Below are 23,691 nucleotides of genomic sequence, written 5' to 3'. Positions count from 1 at the left end.
TATTAATGTACCCAGTAAATTTAAAATCTGTAATTTTTAAGGTTCCGTACCTCAGTTAGTAAAAACACAACCCTTGTAAAATCACTTTGTTGTCAGTCAGTCCGCCAGTCCACCCACTTGCCCATCCAAAAACCTTTTTTCTCAGAAACCAGGAAATGTAGCACGTTGAAATTTATGTCGCATACTATGGTATGCAGTCCACTGGTGATGTAAAAATGCGAAGCTTCTAAGTCAGCGTAATCAAAAGATATGTCCATTTATGTCACCTATTTTGATAATCACAAACTCACTCATCAAAACCTATAGGGTTCTTCCCACAAGGCCAGAATCATGAAATTTGGAAGGAAGTAAGATTTCACAGTACAAGAAAAGGGAAAAATCCGAGATTGCTAATTTGTAATTGTATCAAACGAAAAAAAATTCTTTTGTAATTTATTTCGACTTCAAACTTCAACATTCCCAAAGGTCTGGAAGCAATATCTTGCCAGTATCAATGTCGATAACAAGCAAAAATCTTAGAGATTCTTTATTCCCAGGGTACATGAACTGTCTACACACACAAATTAATTTGTATGGAACACTCAGAGCATGAGTCCTATGTGCACTGGGCCAGTTTTTTTAATTACATCTGGAAACTTTGAAATTAATTTTATACCAAAGAACCTTGAGTCCAATGAATAGAGGTTAAGTGTGGATATTAGAATAGTCCTATCAAATACATCATCTCTTTGTTGTAGTCCAAGTAAGCTATGAATCTACACTTATACTTCCAAAGCCACAGTACTGTGTGCAGTGGAGTACTTTGTGTATCAGTGTCACTTCCACATTTCCTGTTCCAGTTGTGAATGGCTTACTAGAAGAATAATTGCTGGTAAGCCACTTTGCAGGCTTGAATCTCCCTAATTTTATCTCGATTGTCTTCTTGTGAGATACAGGTAAGAGAAGGCAGTATATCGGCTTATTCTTCTAGGAATGTACACAGTCAGAACATCAAAAGTAAACTACATCTACATCTACATACATATTCCGCAATCCACCATACAGTGCGTGGTACCTCATACCACAATTAGCATCTTCTCTCCCTGTTCCACTCCCAAACAGAATGAGGGAAAAATGACTGCCTATATGCCTCTGTACGAGCCCTAATCTCTCTTATCTTATCTTTGTGGTCTTTCCGCGAAATGTAAGTTGGCGGCAGTAAAATTGTACTGCAGTCAGCCTCAAATGCTGGTTCTCTAAATTTCCTCATTAGCAATTCATGAAAAGAACGCCTCCTTTCCTCTGGAGATTTCCACCCAAGTTCCTGAAGCATTTCTGTAACACTTGCGTGATGATCAAACCTACCAGTAACAAATCTAGCAGCCCGCACCTGAATTGCTTGTATGTCCTCCCTCAATCTGACCTGACAGGGATCCCAAACGCTCAAGCAGTACTCAAGAATAGGTCATATTAGTGTTTTATAAGGGGTCTCCTTTATATATGAACCACATCTTCCCAAAATTCTACGAATGAACTGGAAACGACTATCCGCCTTCCCCACAACTGCCATTACATGCTTGTCCCACTTCACTTCATATCGCTACACTGTGATGTAGAATGCCTCTCTTGCAACATCTGTCACTGGAGTTGGCTGATCATCTTTGTGAAGATTTTGTGCTTATTAAATGAACTGTAACAAAATGTGCTGCTATTCTCTGCATCGTCCTTATTTACTCTATCAATCCTATATGATACGCTTCTCAGACAGATGAGCAATATACAAGCATTGGTCAGACTATTGTCTTGTAAAATGCATCCTTTTTTATTGAACTACACTTCCTCAGCATCCTTCCAATGAAACTCAGTCTGTCATCTGCCTTACCTATAACTAATTTTTTATGGTCCTTCCACTATAAATCACTCCTTGTGCATACTCTTAGACAATTTATGGAAGTAGCTGCTTCCAGTGATAGTTCTGCAACTGTATAATCATACAATAAAGTGTCTTTCAGTCTATGTTTACACATCATGTTACATTTGTTTGTGCCAAGGGGTCAATTGCCACCCCCTGCACCAAGCATCGATCCTCTGCAGGTCTCCCTGCATTTTGCTAAAATTTTCTAGTGTTGCGAATTCTCTGTAAACAATATCATCATTCGTGAAAAGCATCATGGAAATTCCAACATTGTCTACTATGTCATTTGTAAATACTGCAAAAAATAATAACCATATGTTACTTTCATGTCTGAACATTTCAATCCATTGATAATGACATTCTGTGTTCTGTTTGTTAAAAACTCTTCAATCCAATCACTCAGTTTGTCCTATATTTCATATATTCATATTTTGTTCATCATGTGGCAGTGCAGAACTGTGTTGAACATCTTCCATAAGTTAAGGAACACAGTATCTACCTGGGCACTTGTACCTACTGCTTTCTGTGTGTCTGAATAAAGTGCAATAACACAGCTCCCTTGTGATATAAAATCTGAAGAAAATTCAAGTGTAGCTATCATTTCATAAATCACATATGCAAATGGAGACAACACTGACTTAAGTATTTTCATGTAAATGTGAGAGGCCAGAGTTCCAAGAAACTTGGTAATAGAAATGCCCAGTTTTTTAACCCTGTTTTTCCCTGGTTGTGATGACAGGCACACTACGTAACAACTAGAACTGTTACAGGTTTATCATATTTTCTGTAGAGAAATGGTATTGTTACTTCTGTGAAAATTTCATTAATCAGGTGACTCAGTATTATCTTCTTCTTACTGAACCTGTGTTCCTGTTGCTTCAGCTCTCAATAAACAAAAATGTCAATCATTGGCTGTAGCCTCCACTGATACCTGACCATACATTATTTTGACATGGATGCTCTGACATGTATATAGAGGTTTCACTTATATCTGTATTATTTCTGTGTAACTTTGCCTGGGCAAAACAGTATTTACAACCCAGTAGCTGTGTACTGGCTGACTGTGATATCAACATACATAAAAAGTTTAGACATAAACCTGTCACATTAGACTCTTCGTAATCTGATATGTGGTTCTGAACAGACAAGATGGGTCACTGACACAATTACTTAGATTTGAAGATGATCCTGAGTGATCAAAACATGTAATCTGATAAAAAAATTGCAACTGAGGCTGAAGTATAAATGAGAATTATCTTTAACATTAGAAACTCTTTACTTGAAATTTATGGTTTGTTTTATGTACATTCTTATACAGAAACACAGGTGACAGAGCAGTAAATGTACGTTTATTTATAATACAAGCTATTTACAGTGTGTTAATAAATAATGAATCTGTTTTAATTTAATAGCACCATATGTAACATTTACATAATTTTTGAAAGTACCTTGGTGAATCAGTAGCATGAACAGAAATGACAATGACAGGAATGAGTACTCATGCAGATGAAGAGGTACAATGTGTAGACTTGTTTCTCAACTCACAGGTGTCATCTTTGCTCGCATCTGTACTCTTGCTTTCTGTAAGTAAATTAAAGAAATTTTGAATCAAAGCCTGGGCTAGTTAGTAAATAAGCAAAATGAGTTGCATACATTAAACAGCTTCAGTTTATTTTAAAAAATACTAACAGTATTTTAAAATTACATTCATGTCAAAGATGATTCAACTTACCAATCCACCATCTGTTATTTTTGATTTCTCTATCTCTCGTTTTTTCTCACGTTTCTGCTTCACTTCTTGTAACCTTAAAAAATTATATTAAACAGATCAGAAACCATGTAAAAATGTTTCATTATTTGTATCAGTAATGAACAACAGCAAGTGAATGTATTCTCACAGAGAAACAGGATCTTACTGATTATTATGAACAGAGTTTCACACATTTATACAGTAAATGAGGAGAATGAGAACTATTATGCTTGTTTACACTATTTACAGGCAAGTGTACATTGTTTATATTCCTCTGGAGGTAATACACAGTGAATAAATTATGCCATGAGTAATTTCCTTGACCAGGTGAGTCAAGCTAAGTCTAACAATCGAAAGTCCAATTTGAAATATTAAGAACTATGAGAAATAGAATGGCTATTCACCATAAAGATGACACACTGAGTTGCAGACGAGCACAACAAAATGACTGTTACACACCAAGCAGTAAAGCCACCAGCAAAGAATCAGGAGTTTGGTGGAGGGTGTGGGGTGCAGTGGATTATTGAAGGTTGGGAAAGAAATCAAAGGCTGTAAAATATTTACCATAATGCAATAGTGCTGGTCTACATTTATTCCATAACATGTTTTATAAAGCTCTTTGTTCCATTATTAGATAAAAACTGCAGTAATGTGTCAAGAGAACAAAACATGTCGACAAAGTAACTCCAATAAGGAAACGGGAGCCACTTTCATTGCACTGTACCAAGAAACCCCAAAAGCCAAAGAATTACAGATCCAAAACTTCATTATAAATGAATTCTAAGATAATGATTCACATAATGACATCATTTCTTTCAGGTACGGAATACTGCAATTTATGGACTGTTGCAGTTTCTTTGCTATTGTGCCACAGACCTGAATATGCAGTTTCAAACAAATGAAAATGACTTACAGGTAGTAGATGGAGATATCATCAGGCAGGCACTTAATGAAACAGATGTATTCTGTCCAAACAGTGTGTCCAATCCCTGTGATTTCCAGTATTTTCAAGGACTTTGTAGGGAAATTTTTGTGTAAGACAGAGCTGCCAAATAACTTCAGGCACAGTGATAACACTCAGCAGAGAAACAACAACTGGCAGTTTTGGTATTGCAAAGGATAACAACAATAATACATTTGGACTTGACACCCACTGGTATTTACTGATGATGATAAAAATGTTTACAGATCTCACTGGTGATGAGAAAAACTGGAAATGATTGATTAAAGAAATTTCAACCAGTCCCTAACACTGGTAACAGGTCAAGACCACAAGGCAGAGAAACTCAGTTTTCTTGTGAATACTTATGAGCAAAAAGAAACAATAGTGGAGGAAATATTCAGGGACTAAGCAGGAAGTTTTATTTGTAACTTGTTTCTGAGTGCATGATTCATTATTTGATGCTAGTGGTAACACTGTGTGGCCTCTATTTACCAGTACATGTTAGATTCCGGGATTGCTTATCAGTTTCCTTTCCAAGAAGATTAATGTGAATATTGTAAATTACTGTGAGTATATTTTTCAGACATGGCACATCTGGAGCCAACTGTCCTACAGCCTGTGCTACAATTATTACAACAACTGTCTGGAACCCTGGAGCTCACAGTGCCGTGCTTGGCTAGACTTGAAGAAAGCAAGGATGAAGGCCAAAAACAACCATTACAATTTAAGTTGTAGTTGAAAGCCTTACCAGCTTACAATTCAAAAGATGAGGCGTGGAACAACTGTATTTGACACCGAGAGCATCACTTCCTCAAGCATAAGAGATTAGCTGATATAGAATAAAAACCATTTTTACTAGCATATGCAGGCCCCACTGTATTTCAAAAGGCGATGTTGCTGCTGCCAGACATAATTTTTTTTTCAGTGTTCCAAGAAGTCATACCAAAGCCTTAAAAATGGATTACTAAATTCAGAAGCTGAGTAGGGAATGTAAATTTCATTGTGAAAATAATCAGTGTAAGGAATCTTATGCAGACATTAATTCGTGATACATTTGTCATGCACTCCCTTGACAATAAAATAAAGGGCCTGCTTAGTCTAATAAACACATCTTTGCGAGACTGTCTGCATTGATTTGGGCACATGAGCAATTACATGTCTTGCTGAAGTATCATTGTGCGGAGATACTGACATATACACTTCCACTCAGCAGCTGGCACAGCCAAGTGACTGGCATTGCCAGATCCAGAAAAAAAACACGGAGCACTCATAGTCAGTAATCAAGTTTATAAATACTAAATTACAACATCATACATGCTGTGGCACCAACCAGAGAAGAGAAAATTGTTTGTCAGAACACATGTTGTAATTATTGTAAAAAGACTGGATGTATGACTGAGGTGTTTGAATTGAGGCACAACCAACAAAAATAGCACACACACAAGCTTATGGGACTCATTGATTTATTAAGTCAAATAATTTTCATAACAAATTTGTGCAAATTCCAAAACTTTCATGGATGTAACATTTCATAAATTCCATCTTTTCTGTCAATAATAAGTACTCATCTATAGCTCTTTGAGTGGCAACCATTTTTCAAATTGATGCATGGCAGTGAATTTCAATCATTGACCTATAGGCATACTGAAAATTAGTATCAATGAAGTTAACAGACTTTCAAAATCCCCTATTCAGTTCAGGAAAGCCCAGTAACATACAATTTTCAACAGATGTTACTTATAAACAATTTACAAAACAGGCAACATTTGTGGTTGTAAATTCAAATAAAGCAACTAATTTAATAGGACTGGGTCTGTCTGATGCTTTAAGCTCCACCATTCACCTAGGAGCAAATGAAGTTCAAACTGACATTCTGAATGGAAAGTTAAATCAGCTGTTGCAAAAATACCATGATTTTTTTTTTTTCTGAAGCAAGTAGAAATATCAAAGGATATGAGGTGCACATTACACTGAAGCTGAATAAACTGCCAAAATTTTGCAAAACAGTCAACATTAATTTTGCCCTAAGAGATAAACTAAACAAGTAGAATGAGGTTATCAAAGCCATAACCATTAGCCAGTGGAAACACCATAATGGTTGTACAGAAACCAGACAGCTCACTACACATCTACAGAGACTTTCAAGCAACAATTAATGACCAATCAATGATTAACTCCTATCCCATTCCCTAGAATTGATGTCTAAGTTAGCTGGTTATGTGTACTTTGTCAAGGAAAATCTTGAAGCACATCGGTAAATTCCCTTGGATGAAGGTGATAAATACTCCGTTTGGTCACTACTATTATAAATAGTTATGCTTTGGTAAGCCAATACACTGAGTTTGTTCCACAGATATTTAGAACAATTCGTTTGGAAGGCTCTGAATGCTGTTAAATGCCTTAATGACATATATGTCTCAAGCACAACTCGACAGGAACTCTTACAGAATTTGGTACTTGTTTACAGAACTCTACAAGCAGCAAATTTGAAATGCAACAAAGACAAATGTATCTCCTTTCAGTACAAAGTGCAGTACTAAGGACAAATACTGTCTGCACAAGACATCAAGCTGATGCTGCAAATTGCTGATGAAACTAAAAACATTCCGGCTCCCAAGGATGTCAGGAAATTGCATTCCATTTTAGGACAAACAAATTATTATGAGAAGTTCATGGCTTATCCAGCTTCCATCAGTGAACCACTGTACAAGTTATTACATAAAGGCAAAAATGAACTGGAACAGTGCATGCTAAGTGCATTTACCAAATTAGAATCTTGTTAGTTTGACACCAAATGCCTTACAATGTATGATTTGAGTAAAATGCTCACAGCTACTGTAGATACTTCAAACTGTGATGTAGGTGTCATCCTCCTGTGGTTTTGAGTAACCAGTTGCAGTCAATTCAAAGACTCTGGCAGTGGCACAAAGAAATTAAGGTCACAACAAGGAGAGTCTCATATTTTGAGTCTACAGATTAAGTAATTACATTTACAGTCACCAATTAAGCCTCCTCACAGACCACAAACCTGTAATGTCTACTTTTGACCTGACCTGAACAGTACTGTTTGTACATGAACCACTGAACATTTGCAGCACTGGGTGCAACATCTGTTGAGTTATGACTATGAAATTATATTCAGTCCACAATACAATAGATGAATGGAGATTTGACTTCATGTCTACCAAGAGGATAAGACAAAATGTTTGACTCACCAGCTGATGTTCGTTTTTTAGCAGTGGACACAATGTGGAAAATTCCCAGTAAACTCACATTTAATTGATAAATTTGTGCCTATAGATCCTGTTTTGTTCAAGATCAAACAGTAGACCCAGTGATAAAAAATTACTTAATCAGCCAGAGACTTCTGGAATATGAGGCATGCACTTACTGTATACAAAGATGTCATTCTATTCCTGTGTTGTTTAAGTCTGAAATGGGACTACCTTCCCATCTCTATCTGAAATTCTTTCCTCATATCAACATCCTATTAAGAGGTCAGTTTAGCTCAAATTTTTTTAACTTTCTGGACTTTATACTGATATGTCCATGCCCAATTCCAGTAGTAAACTGGCCTTTAAAAAATTAGTACAGACACGTTTATTATCTCAGATTAAATTTCACATTAATATACTACTAAATTTATATGAGCAACTAAGGGGAATAAGCCATTTGTTAATAATCTAACTTTGAAATTTCATTATATTAACTATGCACTCATGTTACACCACATATTCTTTAACATATACCTCTCCTCTATTTCTGAAGAGCTACAATGTTTATTCATTATGGTCTTCTAAACTCATAGCTCTACTTGAGAGCAAACCAAAATATTGTTACTACTATTTTATTCAATGTAATTGGGTTGTAATTGACTAAGTATAATTTATATTATTGTACTTCATATTCTTTGGAATTACAAGTGAAACTATGTGAACTTTTTCTAATTATACATCCAGAACTCTTAGGGCAATATGTGGCCCATTTTTTATGCTTGTAACCAAAATTGTCTCATGACCTTTAATTGTTATTTAGTAAATCACAAATTCTGTCATGTACTTCATTGTTTTGTTTTTCATAAAAGGAAGTGCCATATGAGCCACAACATTCACCCATCTACATTATTGACTTTTGGAAGCCGTTTGTGTGAGAGTCTTTCGGAGGATGTCAGATGGTCAAGGTACATTCCACCTACACACTTGGTAATCAGTCACAACCTATGACAAAAAAGTATTAGATTCTGTGTTTTATTTCAAAATTAGCACTAAAAAGATTCAAGGATCGAGGACTTTCTGAAGCAACAACCCTTAAGGATATCTAAGTTAAGTACCTCATCATATGGAGCAGCTAAGTCGTCATATGAACTTTCATTAACTGTGATTGAAATTTTCTAGCTTCATTCGTCTTTGCACTTGTGAATGGTGATGGCCCAAATTATTAAGCTGCTCTGATGGTGTGATTGAGAAAGAACTATTACTGCTTTCCAACCATAGTCAGAACTTAAGATACCATATATTTTTCTCACTTAGCGTCAGTGGCAATTAAAGTGCTTCGCTGCTCTCACTATTAAGAGTGGCATTTTCATACTAAGCCACTAAAGATACTAAATGCCATTGGGGCAAACAACTGTTAAACCCTTTTTGTAAGAAACAATTGATTAACACGAATCCACAGCTTCCTAAGCCACATTCTCAGTTTAAGGTCCATAAGGTAATCACCCAATTTGTCCGATAGTGAACAGAGTTAGTTGGAGAGTGTTAGCTAGAAATTAAAAAAAAAAAAAACATTCATTATCCAAAATAATTATTCAGTAGCAAATAGTCAGATCTTGGTGAATAAAATTAGAAACTAGGAATGTAACCAAGAGACAAAATTAATATTCCAGAATGATATTTTCACTCTGCAGCGGAGTGTGCACTGATATGAAACTTCCAGGCAGATTAAAACTGTGTGCTGGACCAAGACTCGAACTCGGGACCTTTGCCTTTCGTGGGCAAGTGTTCTACCACTCGACTGCAAAAGGCAAAGGTCGCAAGTTCGAGACTCTGTCCGACACACAGTTTTAATCTGCCAGGAAGTTTCAAAATTAATATTGTTTGCTACTACTAATTTGTACACTAATGCTCCAGTTAAAACAACTGTAGAAATTGTGGAGAAAAAACGTATGTACTTTCAAAAAGGTACAACAACAAATTACAGATCTTATACCTTTATTAAAATTGGTAGTTAAATATTATTACTTTGAATTTAATTGCAAACTGTTTCAACAACCAGATGGGCTTGCAGACTTTTTCTAAATTCAGTGGAAGAGAAATTTTGCAGAAGTTATGCTGCTACAGAATTAGGCATTTATATATGATAGAACTAATGAAGAGGTTAACTAACTCTTTGAAATACTTAATACTCTTCATGAGAAAATTAGTTTCATTTGTGAGTTACAAAATTAAAGAGAGATCAAAATTTGATCATAGTAGATGATAAAATAACTTTTAATAACGTCCATATGGCAACAAATAATGATCAGATTGTGCCTTTGTTTCAGCACAGCACATCCTCACTTCCATAAGACAGCTTTCTTTCATTCAGTTATTCATCATGATATAGTCACAACACTATCACTAGTTAAACTAAAGAAAAAATAATTTAATTAAAACTGTGGTCTTTAATAATGGTAATGAACTGACATCAGTGAAAAAAAAATTAAAGTGAAAAGCAATAGGAGAGTCACTATTATAAGTAATGTCCCGAATGAGCATATTGACAAAGGAAAAGGTATTTCAGCCCCAGCTTAACTAGGTAATCATCAATAGGATTCAGCATCTGTTTGTTAAAAAATGTGGCTGCGAGGTGGTTTTCTCCACAAATAATAGTTTACAAAAAAAATTTAATCCATAATTTAAAAATATCACATGGACCACTAGAGAGGTCAGGAGTCTGCAAAATTAATTGCAATAGTTGCCCAGTGTTTTATATTAGACAAACCAGTACGCCTTTTTTAATATAAGACATAAGGTACACTTACTAGGGAAGAAAGGTACTAATGTTTGTAATGCTTTTTCACAGAGAATTTATTTATTTATATTTGGACACAGTCCAAAAGGAACAGATGAAATGATGATTCTCATAGAGAGAAGAAATTATGGAAACCTGATGTCTTGGAAGGACATGATATTGTCAGACATTTGGTCGGTAATGATGGCCTCATATTAAATGGACAACTACAGTTACAAAACAAGAGCTTCTTTAAAATCCTTAAACCACTGCACACAACTACACTGATGTCAAAAATTGAAGCAACAAACCTCTAATTCCCTCATTCTGTTGTTTCTTGGATGTGGTGATAGTTTAGAGTGACAGAACTGTATCCTGAAGACCAGGGCAGTGCTTACCATTTGTGAAATCAGAAAGAGAGGAACATTATTTGCCCATAAGGGCACAACTGTACCACCTTAGTACTGCACGGCACTTGGCATCTGACCCTACAGCATCCACTGGACACATTGTGTCGAGGCAAATGGTGTACAGAAGGCTTTGGCAGAGTGGCCTTTATTGTTGAAAATCTGTTGTATGTGTACCTTTGATGTGTCTTCACAGAAGGGAATATCTGGAGTGAAGTTGTCAGCATGCCACTTCGATGGTCGAACAGTGGGCCAATGTTCTTTTCACAGATGAGTCTCAATCTGGCCTGGAGAGTGATTCTCGATGGATTCGCATCTAGATGGAATATGAAAGTTGATTTCAGGACCCAAACACTGTGGAAAGTGTATGACATCGAAGACCCCCAATAGTGTGGGGAGAGATTATGTTAACTACACGAGTAACTACTCACGAAGCTGTACGGGCGAATTGGTAAGATTTACCTGTGGTCAGGCATCATAATAAGATCTTGGGACCTTGTGCAGTTGTTTTGATGTGCTGTGGGCCTAGACTTTGTATTGATGGATGATAATGCTCGACCTCATAGAGCATGGAGGGTTTGAGAGAGAGTATACATGGACAAGGAAAAAAAATTCCCGGATTCTTCCCGGTTGAAAATACACTTTCTCCCGGGTGAAAATACACTTTATCCGTGTTAAGTGACAGTATACTTTTCCTCGGCACTGTAAAACTTATCAGTCTTTTGAATGTTTATGGTTTTCTACACAGACATAGAATCTGCCGGCACTTTAGAAAACGAAACCCAGGGGGGAAAAAAAACACGTTTTGGAAAGATTTTTGATGTGCAGCAACACGTACGCTGCATTTTTTACGGAGGTATAAATTCAAATTCCACCAAACACTGCATGTTATTTTCCAAAACAATGAAATTGAGATTGCGATACGCTTTTGTAAGCCAGTCATAGCTCATGTCATGTGATCTCGTCACCTCATGACAGCATAGGACACGTAATGCAGTCGACCAATAGCAAGATCACTCTTAAATAATGTGAACACACAAAAAAGAGAAGTTTATGGTTTAAATTAATATACATAGTGTTGCTACAAGAAAAACAAAGCTTTCACAAATAATATTGGTCTCTAAGATTAATAAGCTGCAAGAGAAGCTAAGCTTTCACATATAAAATGCTGATCTTTTCGCAGGTGTTAAGACTTAAAGATACACCACACAAATGTGCCAGTAAAATTTTTAATAATGACGTAAATGTCTGATCTAGGCTCGAAATCCTTGAAGATGGTCGTCCTCAAAGAGTTGATTTTTAAATGAGAGTCAAACGCTCTGTGATTTAAGAAATTCATTTTACATTCTTGCACATAGTTCATCTTGCGTAAAAGGAAATTTACTTTCAAAGTAACACTTTTCAAACCACCATTCGCAATATTTTCCTGTGACCTGTTAGAAATTGGTTCATTTCAGCAGTCGCCAGAGAGCGCCAGATAACAGGCATCACCGCGCTTGCGCACCTACGATGACAGCGCTTGCGCACCTACGATGACGCAGGAAGCCTACATGTTTGTACGTGTAAAACATTAAAAAATCTTGCATTGTGTCATAAAACTCGTGAACCATACTAAAATACATAATTCGGCTTAAAGTGCACAATCGTATGTCCAGATTAGGATGTAAATTTTCTTGAGTACCAGTACTGTATTATCTCATGTTTGGTTCTTTATTATGGCATAATGCCATACGAGCTAAAAGATGGGAACATGCACTTCAGATGCAGCGAACAGTTGAAACTGGCCAACAGTGTGAAATTAAACACTTCGTTTCAAATAAATTGACTGCCTCAACGCAAAAGATTAATAAAAGCCAAATCTCTTTAGCAAAGTGACAAAAATAAGGCGATTAATGGTTCACTGTCTGAAAGGTGGAAATAAAACCTGAAACTAACAACATATTTTAGACTTCCGTAATTATGCGAACATATTTTAATTCATTTGGTAGCTCCTGGCCACAGAAATCCATTTTGTTTTCATTTAATGTGAGAGCAATAAACGTAGAGCAAACAGCAAAATCACTAAATGTAAACACAGGTCACGTGGAGACTACCCACCTCCCCACAACAAATCAGACTGCTCTGTGCATCAGCCCCCGATCTACGATATTTCCGAACCGGAGCGATTTAGATAGTGGCGCCCAGCCACTCATCTGTAGCCAGAAGCGGGAGAAGGTACTACTCATACACGACTCAACTGCGAATGCGCAAGAGCCTGCCCGCAACTGCAAAAATGAATCTAATGTAAACAGCTGTCACGTCACGCTCATCGGAGGCAATTTGTTGTTAATAAGCACTGCATATTCTTCCTAAAACCCTTGACACACTTTGGTTGGCAGACGCTTGTAAAAGTACTGTGATTTGTCGTTGTATATGGCGCATTTCCTTTGCAACTTAAGTTTTATTTTAGTTTCTTTTTTCTCTCTTTCATGTTTTGTTGCTGCAGTATTATTCAGTAATATCCTTCATGAGAGTATTGGTTCTTACCAGTCAAAATCACAAAATTTTAACTGGTAACTAAAACAATGAAAAATTCCCGGAATTCTAAAAAATTCCCGAGTTTTTCCCGGATGTTCCAGGTCTTATACACCCTGTTTGACTTTTTCCTTCTTTTTTCTTCGAAACGGAAGATGATGTTGCATGCATGGAGTGGCCTGCTCACTCTCCTGATCTGAATCACATAGAGCATATCTGTGATGCACTAGGAAAATGGGTTGCACCATGACAGCATCCACCAACCACTCTCCAAGACTTTTGAGAAGCTCTGCAGGAATAATCTGTGTTATTGCCTCAACGTGAGATTGATGACATCATTCGCAGCATTGTATTGGTGCTTAATGAGCACATTAATCTGTTGTCAGAGTGTGTGCACAAATCTGTGATGTTGGACAAAAAAAGAAGAACATTTTTGTCTACCACTATGCATGTTGCAATTCATTTCATTCTGTATTCTTTACATTGTTTCGACTTTACTATCACCTGTTTACACTGCTTTGTGGCAATATAAAAGCAACTTTGCAAAATTTCTATTTGTTGCTTTAATTTTGGACACCAGTGTATATGGTGCTTTTTGTTGAAGTTCAGCTTGTGGCTGCACGAGTGGCTTTAAAATTGACATTAATGTTGGATGCAATCTTTGATGGAGTTTCTCAGCTGGAGATAGTGCATCAAGTGGGGTGGTTCTTTACTAAGAGAGAATGATCAGTGAAGTAGTGTCTTTACTGTGCTGGTTAATAAGCTTCATCATGTGCAAGTTCAGATGAATGTTTCAGCGAGTCCATTGGACTCAGGATGAAACTGAGCCACTCTGAAGTTTGAAAAGGAGTCAGTTTCACAAATTAGTTTGAATTCCTGAGAAGAAAACGGAGTACAATTGTCAATGAGAATAGATTCTGGCAGTCCTTCAATAGAAAAGACTTGTGACAAAGCCTGAATAGTCTTTGTAGAAGATATATGTGATCATTGTTCTGATGCTTGTGGCCACAGAAAATATTTTTGATGCAGAGTTGACTGGTATTCTTAACGTAAGTCGCATTTAGACAGCATCATTTCAATGTATTCATCATGTGTCTCAATATATAAACACAGGTACCATGTGTAGTCATAGAGCAGCTCAGTAATGTCTTCTACCAAGTGAAATGTTCATATGGAGTCACAACACGTCATAAAAATCAGCCTGTGCCACACTACACTCACATGAAGATAGGCAGAACTCCTAGACTATTGACTATTACGGAAACAGGAGACCAGTACACATCTAGCCATCTAAAGGGACCTTCTGATGCAATGGGCAGCCAACCCCGCCAGCATCTCAACTGTGGGGAACAGATGAATCCATCAGTGACAAACCAGTGGAAATGTCAAAGTAGTTACTGTTGCCATGGCTGAGAATGCTGAACACAATGTGCAGTCTTCAAGCCATTCCATGATCATCCACTCCAAAAGTGCTGCAAAAAACTGTGAAACAGAATCTCTAGTGCAGTTACAGGCTGTCATGGATGCAGATGGGGATCACATTGAGCAATGTTTGTAACCTAGAATATAAACATGGTATGTAGTTAATGAATGCTACCCTCTCATATGGAAATTAAAAGTGCATTGCTTTCAATGGTTTACTTGTTATTTCCCTTCTGCATGTCCTCCCACTTAAGACCAGCCTCTTGACATTGAAATGGCAAATGTTTAACTGCACCATGGTTTTGAATGGGTTCCCCATGGTGTCATAGGTGAATGGCAGGGGGAGCAACATACATTCATCCACCAAATATGAATGCTATGAAGCAAGGAAGCAGGACACTGATGAAGCAAACTGGTTCTATCATCAGTTACTCCCACTCCAGGGGTGAAAGATTGTGTACATGGCTCAAGAGATATACAACAATGTAAGAGAGGCCACCACTACACAGGCACAACAACATGCAACATGCATTATCTGTAATTTAACTGACTTATTCTTAATAAACTATTACGTTTATCATGAGTGAAAAGTGCTTGACTTGCCGTAGAATTGTTAGGTCGGGGCTTTGGTGTGATGGGTGCTGTAGTTTTTTCCATGTGGGTGACTGTAGTGGCGTGGGAATAGGGGAAGTAAATGAGACTCATCAGTGGTTTTGTAGGATTTGTAGTAGAGATAGGAAGATACTAGAACAGGAGGGGAAAATTGCCGCCCTTCAGGCTGAGTTAGACAAGGCCAGGGGAGATCTTGACAGGTTAAGGAGGGAGAAGGGTAAAGAGAGGTGGGAAGTGGCAACAGGCAACAGGAGGAACAGGCCTAGAACTTTGTCTGACAGCTTTATGGTGAATGTGGAAAATAGATTTGACCTGTTGCTTCAGTTAGAAGCTGGTGAGCCTCAAGCAGTTGCAGGTGTAGACAGGGCACAACAAACTTTCAGCAGCAAATTGAAAAGTAAGAATGTAGGGAAATCAGTAAAGAGAAAGAAAGTGTTGTTGTTAGGTAGTTCCCATGGAAGAGGTGTTGGCCAACTTTTGCAGGATGAACTAGGATCAGAATACCAGGTCACCAATTTTTTTAAACCTAGTGCTGGTCTGGAGCAGGTGACAGAGGATTTAGGATCACTTTGCAAAGATTTCACTAAGGAAGACACCGTGGTTATAGTGGGTGGGGCAGGTAACAGTATTGACAGAGATCCTGGGTACAGTATAGAGTGTGACCTGGCGAAGATTGCGTCAGCATCGAAGCATACTAGTGTTGAGTTTGTATCTGTTCTTGGGCGCCATGACCGACCTCATTTGAACTCTTCTGTCAAGAGAGTTAATTTGGAGCTGGAACGGCTGCTCATGTCAGGTGCGGGGTCACACATTGGTGTGGTTCCTGTTGATTCTCTCAGTAGGTGGGATTATACTAGGCATGGCCTTCACCTCAACAGGAAGGGGAAGGGTAAATTGGCTGGGGAAATAGCAGGAAAGTTAAAGGGGGGAGGCACTATCATGAGTGGTAAAATACCAGTGGTTATAGGATTCAGAAAAGACCCTTTTTTAGGGTAGGGAGGACAGAAAGAAAGCAAATTTTAAGAGAGGTTAGAACTGAGACAAATCTTCAGTTTGAGAAAGAAATCAAAAAACATAATTCCAGCTTATTACATCAGCATAAACAGCCATTGGTTAAGAATTTCCAACTGTCAGCAAATATTTTAACTCCACCCAATCTTAACTCAGTCAATGAGAAATGTCAGCTATCTTTATTGCATCAAAATATTCGAGGACTGAGAAATAAAATTAATGAATTAACTATCTGCATAGATGAATTAAAGTCTTCAAACCCAGCTGACATAATCTGCCTCTCTGAACATCATGTGACCACTGGTATAGAACTTTTAAGTGTTACAGGGTTTAGGTTAGCATCTCACTTTTGTAGATCAGAAATGGAGAAAGGAGGAGTTGCCACATTCATCAGGAACTGTCATAAATTTAAGAACATAGACATTCATAAATTTTGCCTAGAACAGCATATGGAAGCATGTGCAACAGAATTAGAATTTCACAAAAAATCCTTCATAATATTAAGTGTATATCGAGCACCTGCAGGTAACTTTAATCTGTTTGTCAACCACCTTGAAGCTGTACTGGCCCATTTAACAACCAAAAACAAAGAAATAGTGGTTGCTGGTGATTTCAATGTAGATTTCCTTAAAGACTCTCCCAATAAGAACTTGTTTGAGTTAGTAACACTATCATTCAACTTAATTCCCACAGTAAAGTTCCCCACTAGGATAGCCACTTGCTCACAAACAGCCATTGATAATATCTTTATAGAAAAGTCCAATGAACAAAATTATATTACAAAACCAATAGTCAATGGCCTCTCAGACCATGACATGCAGTTCCTTCTGTTAAATGTTAATACTGAACAGGATATAAAATCTGTTAAATCTGAGCTCAAAAGGGTAATCAGTAAGCCAAAAATTGATTATTTTAGGACACTCCTCAGAGACATTCACTGGACTGATGTTTACAGCGTTCATGGCATGAATGAAAAATATAACATTTTTGCTAATAAAGTGCTTACCTTATTCGAACACTGCTTTCCCCCAAAACTTACCAAGGTTAGAGCAAAGTCTACAAAGAAGCCATGGATTACTCGAGGAATAGGGGTATCTTGTAAAACAAAAAGAAAACTGTATCTGTCACTCCGAAACATTTCCAATGTTGATGCTATAGCCCATTATAAGAAATACTGCAAAATATTAAAGACTGTAATACGGATGTCAAAGCAAATATATTACAAGGAAAAGATAGTCATATCAGATAACAAAATAAAGACAATATGGGATATAGTGAAGGAGGAGACCGGTAGAACCAGGCATGAAGAGGAACAAATAGCATTAAGAGTAAATGATACATTGGTGACAGATGTGTATAGTGTTGCAGAACTTTTTAACAAACATTTTATAACTGTTACTGACAAGATGGGGTTGTCAGGTTCGGTAGATGCTGCTATGGATTACCTTAGACCAGACATTTCAAGTAACTTCCTTAATATGAATTTGACCCTCACTACCCCAACAGAAATAATGTCCATCATAAAATCTTTAAAATCAAAAACATCTAGTGGGTATGATGAAATATCAACAAAGTTAATTAAAGAATGTGATTCTGAGCTGAGTAACATATTAAGCTATCTGTGTAACCAGTCGTTTATTAGTGGAATATTTCCTGAATGGCTGAAATATGCTGAAGTTAAGTCACTGTTTAAGAAGGGAGATAAAGAAATAGCATCAAATTTCCGTCCAATTTCACTGTTGCCAGCATTCTCAAAAATTTTCGAAAAAGTAATGTACAGTCGTCTTTATAACCATCTTATCTCAAATAACATACTGTCAAAGTCACAGTTTGGATTTCTAAAAGGTTCTGATATTGAGAAGGCTATCTACACTTACAGTGAAAATGTGCTTAATTCATTAGACAAAAAATTGCAGGCAACTGGTATATTTTGTGATCTGTCAAAGGCATTTGACTGTGTAAATCACAATATCCTTATAAGTAAACTAGAATATTATAGTATAACAGGAAATGCTGCAAAATGGTTCAAATCTTATATCTCTGGCAGGAAACAAATGGTGTTATTAGGAAAGAGACATGTATCAAGCTATCAGGCCTTATCCAACTGGGAACTAATTACATGTGGGGTCCCACAAGGTTCCATTTTGGGGCCCTTACTATTTCTTGTGTATATCAATGACCTTTCATCAGTAACATTACCAGATGCCAAGTTTGTTTTGTTTGCCGATGACACAAACATTGCAATAAATAGCAAGTCAAATGTAGTCTTAGAAAGATCGGCCAATAAAATATTTGTGGACATTAATCACTGGTTCCTAGCCAATTCTTTGTCACTAAACTTTGAAAAAACACACTACATGCAGTTCAGAACTTGTAAGGTGTGTCCCAGGAGTATATGTCTAACATACGATGACAAGAAGATAGAAGAAGTGGACAGTGTTAAATTCTTGGGATTACAGCTTGGTAATAAATTCAACTGGGAGGAGCACACCACAGAACTGCTGAAGCGTCTTAACAAATCTCTGTTTGCAATGCGAATTTTGTCAGACATAGGGGATATAAAAATGAAAAAGCTGGCATACTATGCTTACTTTCATTCCATAATGTCATATGGGATTATTTTTTGGGGTAATTCATCAAGCCAAGCTAAAGTTTTCCAGGCACAAAAACGTGCAGTGAGAGTTATATGTGGTGTGAACTCAAGAACATCCTGCAGAAGCCTGTTTAGGGAACTAGGGATACTAACTACTGCTTCCCAATATATTTATTCCTTAATGAAATTTGTCATTAAAAATATATCACTTTTTCAAACCAACAGCTCAATTCATGGAATCAATACTAGAAATAAGAATAATCTTCACAAGGATTTAAAGTCACTTAGTCTTGTACAAAAAGGTGTGCATTATTCAGAAACACACATTTTCAATAACTTGCCAGCAGCCATAAAAATCTTAACAACCAATGAAATTCAGTTTAAGAGAAGCCTAAAGGATTTATTGGTGGCCAACTCCTTCTACTCCATTGATGAATTTCTTAGTAAAACCAACTGATTTGTATATAAGTACAACATAACTTCTGCACAATTTCAGTGCAGTAATGTGTTCATTGAAAATTTGTGTGTGTGTGTGTGTGTGTGTGTGTGTGTGTGTGTGTGTGTGTGTGTGTGTGTGTGTGTGTGTGTGTGTGTTAGTATAATCTAACTTCTGCACCATTTCAGTGCAATAATGTGTTCATTGTAAATAAGTATTACAGTAGTTGTATTACCTTATAAATAAATAAAAAACTTTTTTATTTTAAATTCAGTGCATTAGTATTTGTAAAATTACTCTTAGTGTTCATTAAAAAATGACGATCATTCCACTTGGGACCTGTGGAATGGTACATTAGCTTATTTGTTTTAATTGTAAATATTTGTCATGTATTGTTGTTTTTCTGACATGTTCCACATCCTGGAGGACCTCCTCACTACGGATCAATTGGAATGAAAGTAAATCTAATCTAATCTAACTTCTGATTCCCATGCAGCAGTCTCCAGATTGCACTCATTATTTAGGACTGCTTTCTGCTTCCACTGCCACATCTGTCAGCAAGTTGTATTATTCTGTCAATGGTATTATCAGCTGCCAAAGAGAGCACTGTCAGCAGATACTATTTTGCTTCTGCCTAGTACTGGCAGAGAGGAAATCATCCTGCAGAGAGGAAATCATCCTGCCGACAGGTAAAAAGGACTATGCATCACAGACACTCTCCCAGATCCAATCTAGCAATCAGACAATACAGTTAGTGCACGCAGCCAGCACAGTTTGGTTTCTACAATTATGCTACAGGGCACAGTTCCCCGAGTTCTGTTCAGAAGAATAAGTTCCAACTTATTGGCCATTATTTATGGAGAACTATGGCAATCGGAAATGAGTGTCTGCATAATTATCTTCAGTCTTGTGACAGTATCATAGACTGCCAATAGGCAATCAGTTTATTTATATTCCATTGTATTAAGTACAGGACATCAAGTGCCACACATCAAAATGTAACCAAAGTGCAGCAATGTTTTGTAGCCTACTCTTAGTAAAGGGTGGTGATTATTTCTTATTGTGTTGTCATATTTCTGTTCTAATGCTGCACTGTCAAGCAAATGTATAATTTGATAATGTGTGTGTGTGAAAATAGCTACCAATTTTATTAACCAATATTAGGAATTCAGTTTTCTGCTACCATGGATGTTTGGACTGAATTAATAGTAACATTCACTTAAAGCATCCCAAAAATGGCCACAGCACTCAAATGATATCTATAAAGCATCCCCATTAATAAGATTTAACTAAGAAAGGAAATATACAAAAAGAATTGTAAATGATGATTCAGTTGCGCTATTAAAAGAGCATTAACAGAATGCACAGTGAAAAGAAATTTATCAAAAGTGTGCAACAGATGACAAATTCAATTCTTCCCTAAAAATATTCTTACAAAATTATGAATCCTTTTTCCTTTTACAATTGGTCAGGAACAATCACAATGAAAGCCAAGAGAAAGAATGACTAAAATCTCAGGTCAAAGTAATCCTGAGCCAGGAAAATATTAAGTACAGAATAATCTGTAATTAAAAAACCATTATAAGCAGTAATGCACAATTCTTTATCATGTCACCAAAAAACCTAAAACTATTTACTATGCAAAAAGAAATCAAAATCTCAAGAACAAAGTAAAAACAAGTCAAAGCATTATTACGCATGAAATGAATAAACTTGGAAATGCAAATAATGTTATACTCCTACCCGACAGCAACAGTGATATATTTAAATTTAATACAATAATTGGCTACTGTTAGTAAGAATTCATTGATATTTGTCTTACTAGAATTCCCCAGAACTATCTCTTCCAGTAAATGATTTCTATCATTATGAGTATGGTTGCATTCCACTCTGTACAAATCAAAGAAGTTCATCCTCAGTATGTGCCCTTGTCAGCAATGTTTTGTATAGTGTTCTTGTTATTCACCACAAGTTTTGTGTAAAGCCACCATTAATAAAGTGCATATCATTCAAAAGTGGGTCTCCAGTACTTCCTTCTATGACATAGTATTGGAGTACCCACAATGGTGATCCTACTATTGTGCATTTCTGCATCACATTGACTTTCCTCAGTTATTATCACTGTTTGTTGTGAACAACGTTTCCCACAACCAGTGCTTCCTCCTCTTATCATATGTAGACATCATGTGATAACCCCTATGTTCGACTGCAGTACAATGTGTCACCGCAAGTACAGTGAACACCACTTTGCATTGTGTCTCCACCTCCCATAGTTGGTTTCTGCTGCTGCCACCCTCCCCCCCCCCCCCCCCACCCCCATCCCTCATCGAAGGCAGTCATCTTGGACACTTCAGGTTATACTGCAATAAGTGCCCAGCTTACGCAAATGGTGATCAAATGGGATCCAAATGTCTTGTCCCCACATCAGACTCTCGGGCACACAAGCATCTATCCACCCCAACTCGTGTCTTCTTCTTCTTCTTCTTCTTCTTCTTCTTTCAGTCTTTGGACTGTGCTGCCCCATCCACTCAGTTTGAGCATTTCAGACTCTTTCACAATATAATGGCCACAGACATTCATACCGTGCTGGTTGTGTCTTCCGTATCACGTGCATTCACACCCACACATCCGTGCCTACCACATCTGCCATGATTTGGTATGTCCTGAAAATCTCAATATCATCCTCTCCAATACTTGCACACACCATTGCTGATGTGCACATTTCTATTATAACAGATGCTAGCATCTCTTCTGTCAGTATAATGCTTTGGCAACAAATAGGCAACATCTTGCAGCCTTTTTGCTTCTTCCCCAAGAAATTGTCCTCCTCCCAGTGCAAATGGTCTGCTTTTGACAAGCAGTTGTATGGAATTTATTTGACAACAAAATACTTCCAAGAAAACAATGAAGGTTGCAAGATTACCATTTTTATGGATCACTGTCCCTTAGCAGATGTATTATGTAACCTCAGTGCCAGTCTTCCCCTTTATCATTTTTGATGTATGGACTTAATTTATTAGTACACAACAAATGTCCATTACCCTTAACTTGGAAGGTGACTTTTCTGTAACATATACCATGAGGTGGGATATCTGGGCCCCCCTATGTTTAAACCAAGATTTAAGGCAAAAATCATTTGAAATTTTTAATTTATGCTATATAACATTTATTTTTACAAATATTTAAGTGTTATTTAAATGCTTTTAGTTTATTTTAGTGCATTAAACCAAGCCTGCAGCGCTTAACTATTTTCCACACAAAAGTACGTAATTCTGTGTCGTTCTTTTAAATAGTACACATAAATAGACTGTTAGAGTACTGAATTTTACATTTATAGAACTAAATTCCAGGGTTTAAATTTGCACATAAAAATTCCACCCAATAGGAACAAAAAGAAAGTCTGTCAGATTGATATTCATTGCTGGGAACTACATTTTTATCACCACTCAGAACACATTTGATTTTAACAGACATTAAGTATTCATTGAAGAAACAGATAGATCCCCACCACAACTTTCCTCAAGTTCTTCCTTTAAGTGATACTCTTGTTCGACAGCAGAACTATGATCACTAGCTAATGTAAAATTGTCATCTTTTTTGTTTATTTCTTGATATATATCACTGACACCTTCCTCCATAGACTGACTAACAATTTTATCAAACTTGGGAAAGTTAAAAATGATACATTTATGCCAACGCATTTTGAGCTATACGGTACTGTACTGAAGAAAACAGGAACGTAGTTCACGAGGCATGGTCTAGGAGACTCCAGCAACTATCAATAACATGTGTCAACAACAAACACAGAAGGCGATAATGCAACTGACAACAAAACATCATAGACTTTGCAATTCAAGGAGGGTAGGGAGAGTATAGAATCATTCCACCACAACTGGCCTTGGAGAGCGAGTCCGAAAATTTTCACGCGGTCTGAGAGCCCGCACCTCTTGAGTTAAGAGCTATATCGAAGGTACTGACAATATCGTCGCAGACTACATTTCAAGAATTAACTTCATTACTTCACCCCTTGACCTGGAGGAGCTGGCTGATTTGCAGCAACAACATCCCAATGCACAGAACTTGTTACAAGACTTTTCTATGTTCCTTATAGTGGAACC

The 23,691-nt window shown here is 37.0% G+C and overlaps 1 protein-coding gene across 1 annotated transcript in view; it reads right to left on the bottom strand.

Moving 5' to 3' along the window:
* Nucleotides 1-3,430: 3,430 nt before the first annotated feature.
* Nucleotides 3,431-23,691, bottom strand: part of LOC126195680 (formin-2-like) — a 247,096-nt gene continuing 226,835 nt past the window's right edge. The window contains exons 18-19 of the mRNA XM_049934308.1: nucleotides 3,627-3,699; nucleotides 3,431-3,475 (exon numbers count right to left, since the gene is read on the bottom strand). Coding sequence (XP_049790265.1) covers nucleotides 3,431-3,475; nucleotides 3,627-3,699 — 118 coding nt within the window. The remainder of the gene's footprint in view (nucleotides 3,476-3,626; nucleotides 3,700-23,691) is intronic.

Source organism: Schistocerca nitens, chromosome 7 (assembly GCF_023898315.1).
Source record: "Schistocerca nitens isolate TAMUIC-IGC-003100 chromosome 7, iqSchNite1.1, whole genome shotgun sequence".
Classification (NCBI taxonomy): domain Eukaryota; kingdom Metazoa; phylum Arthropoda; class Insecta; order Orthoptera; family Acrididae; genus Schistocerca; species Schistocerca nitens.
The sequence above is the reverse complement of the archived record's forward strand: the minus strand, read 5'-3'. Positions and strand labels throughout refer to the sequence as shown.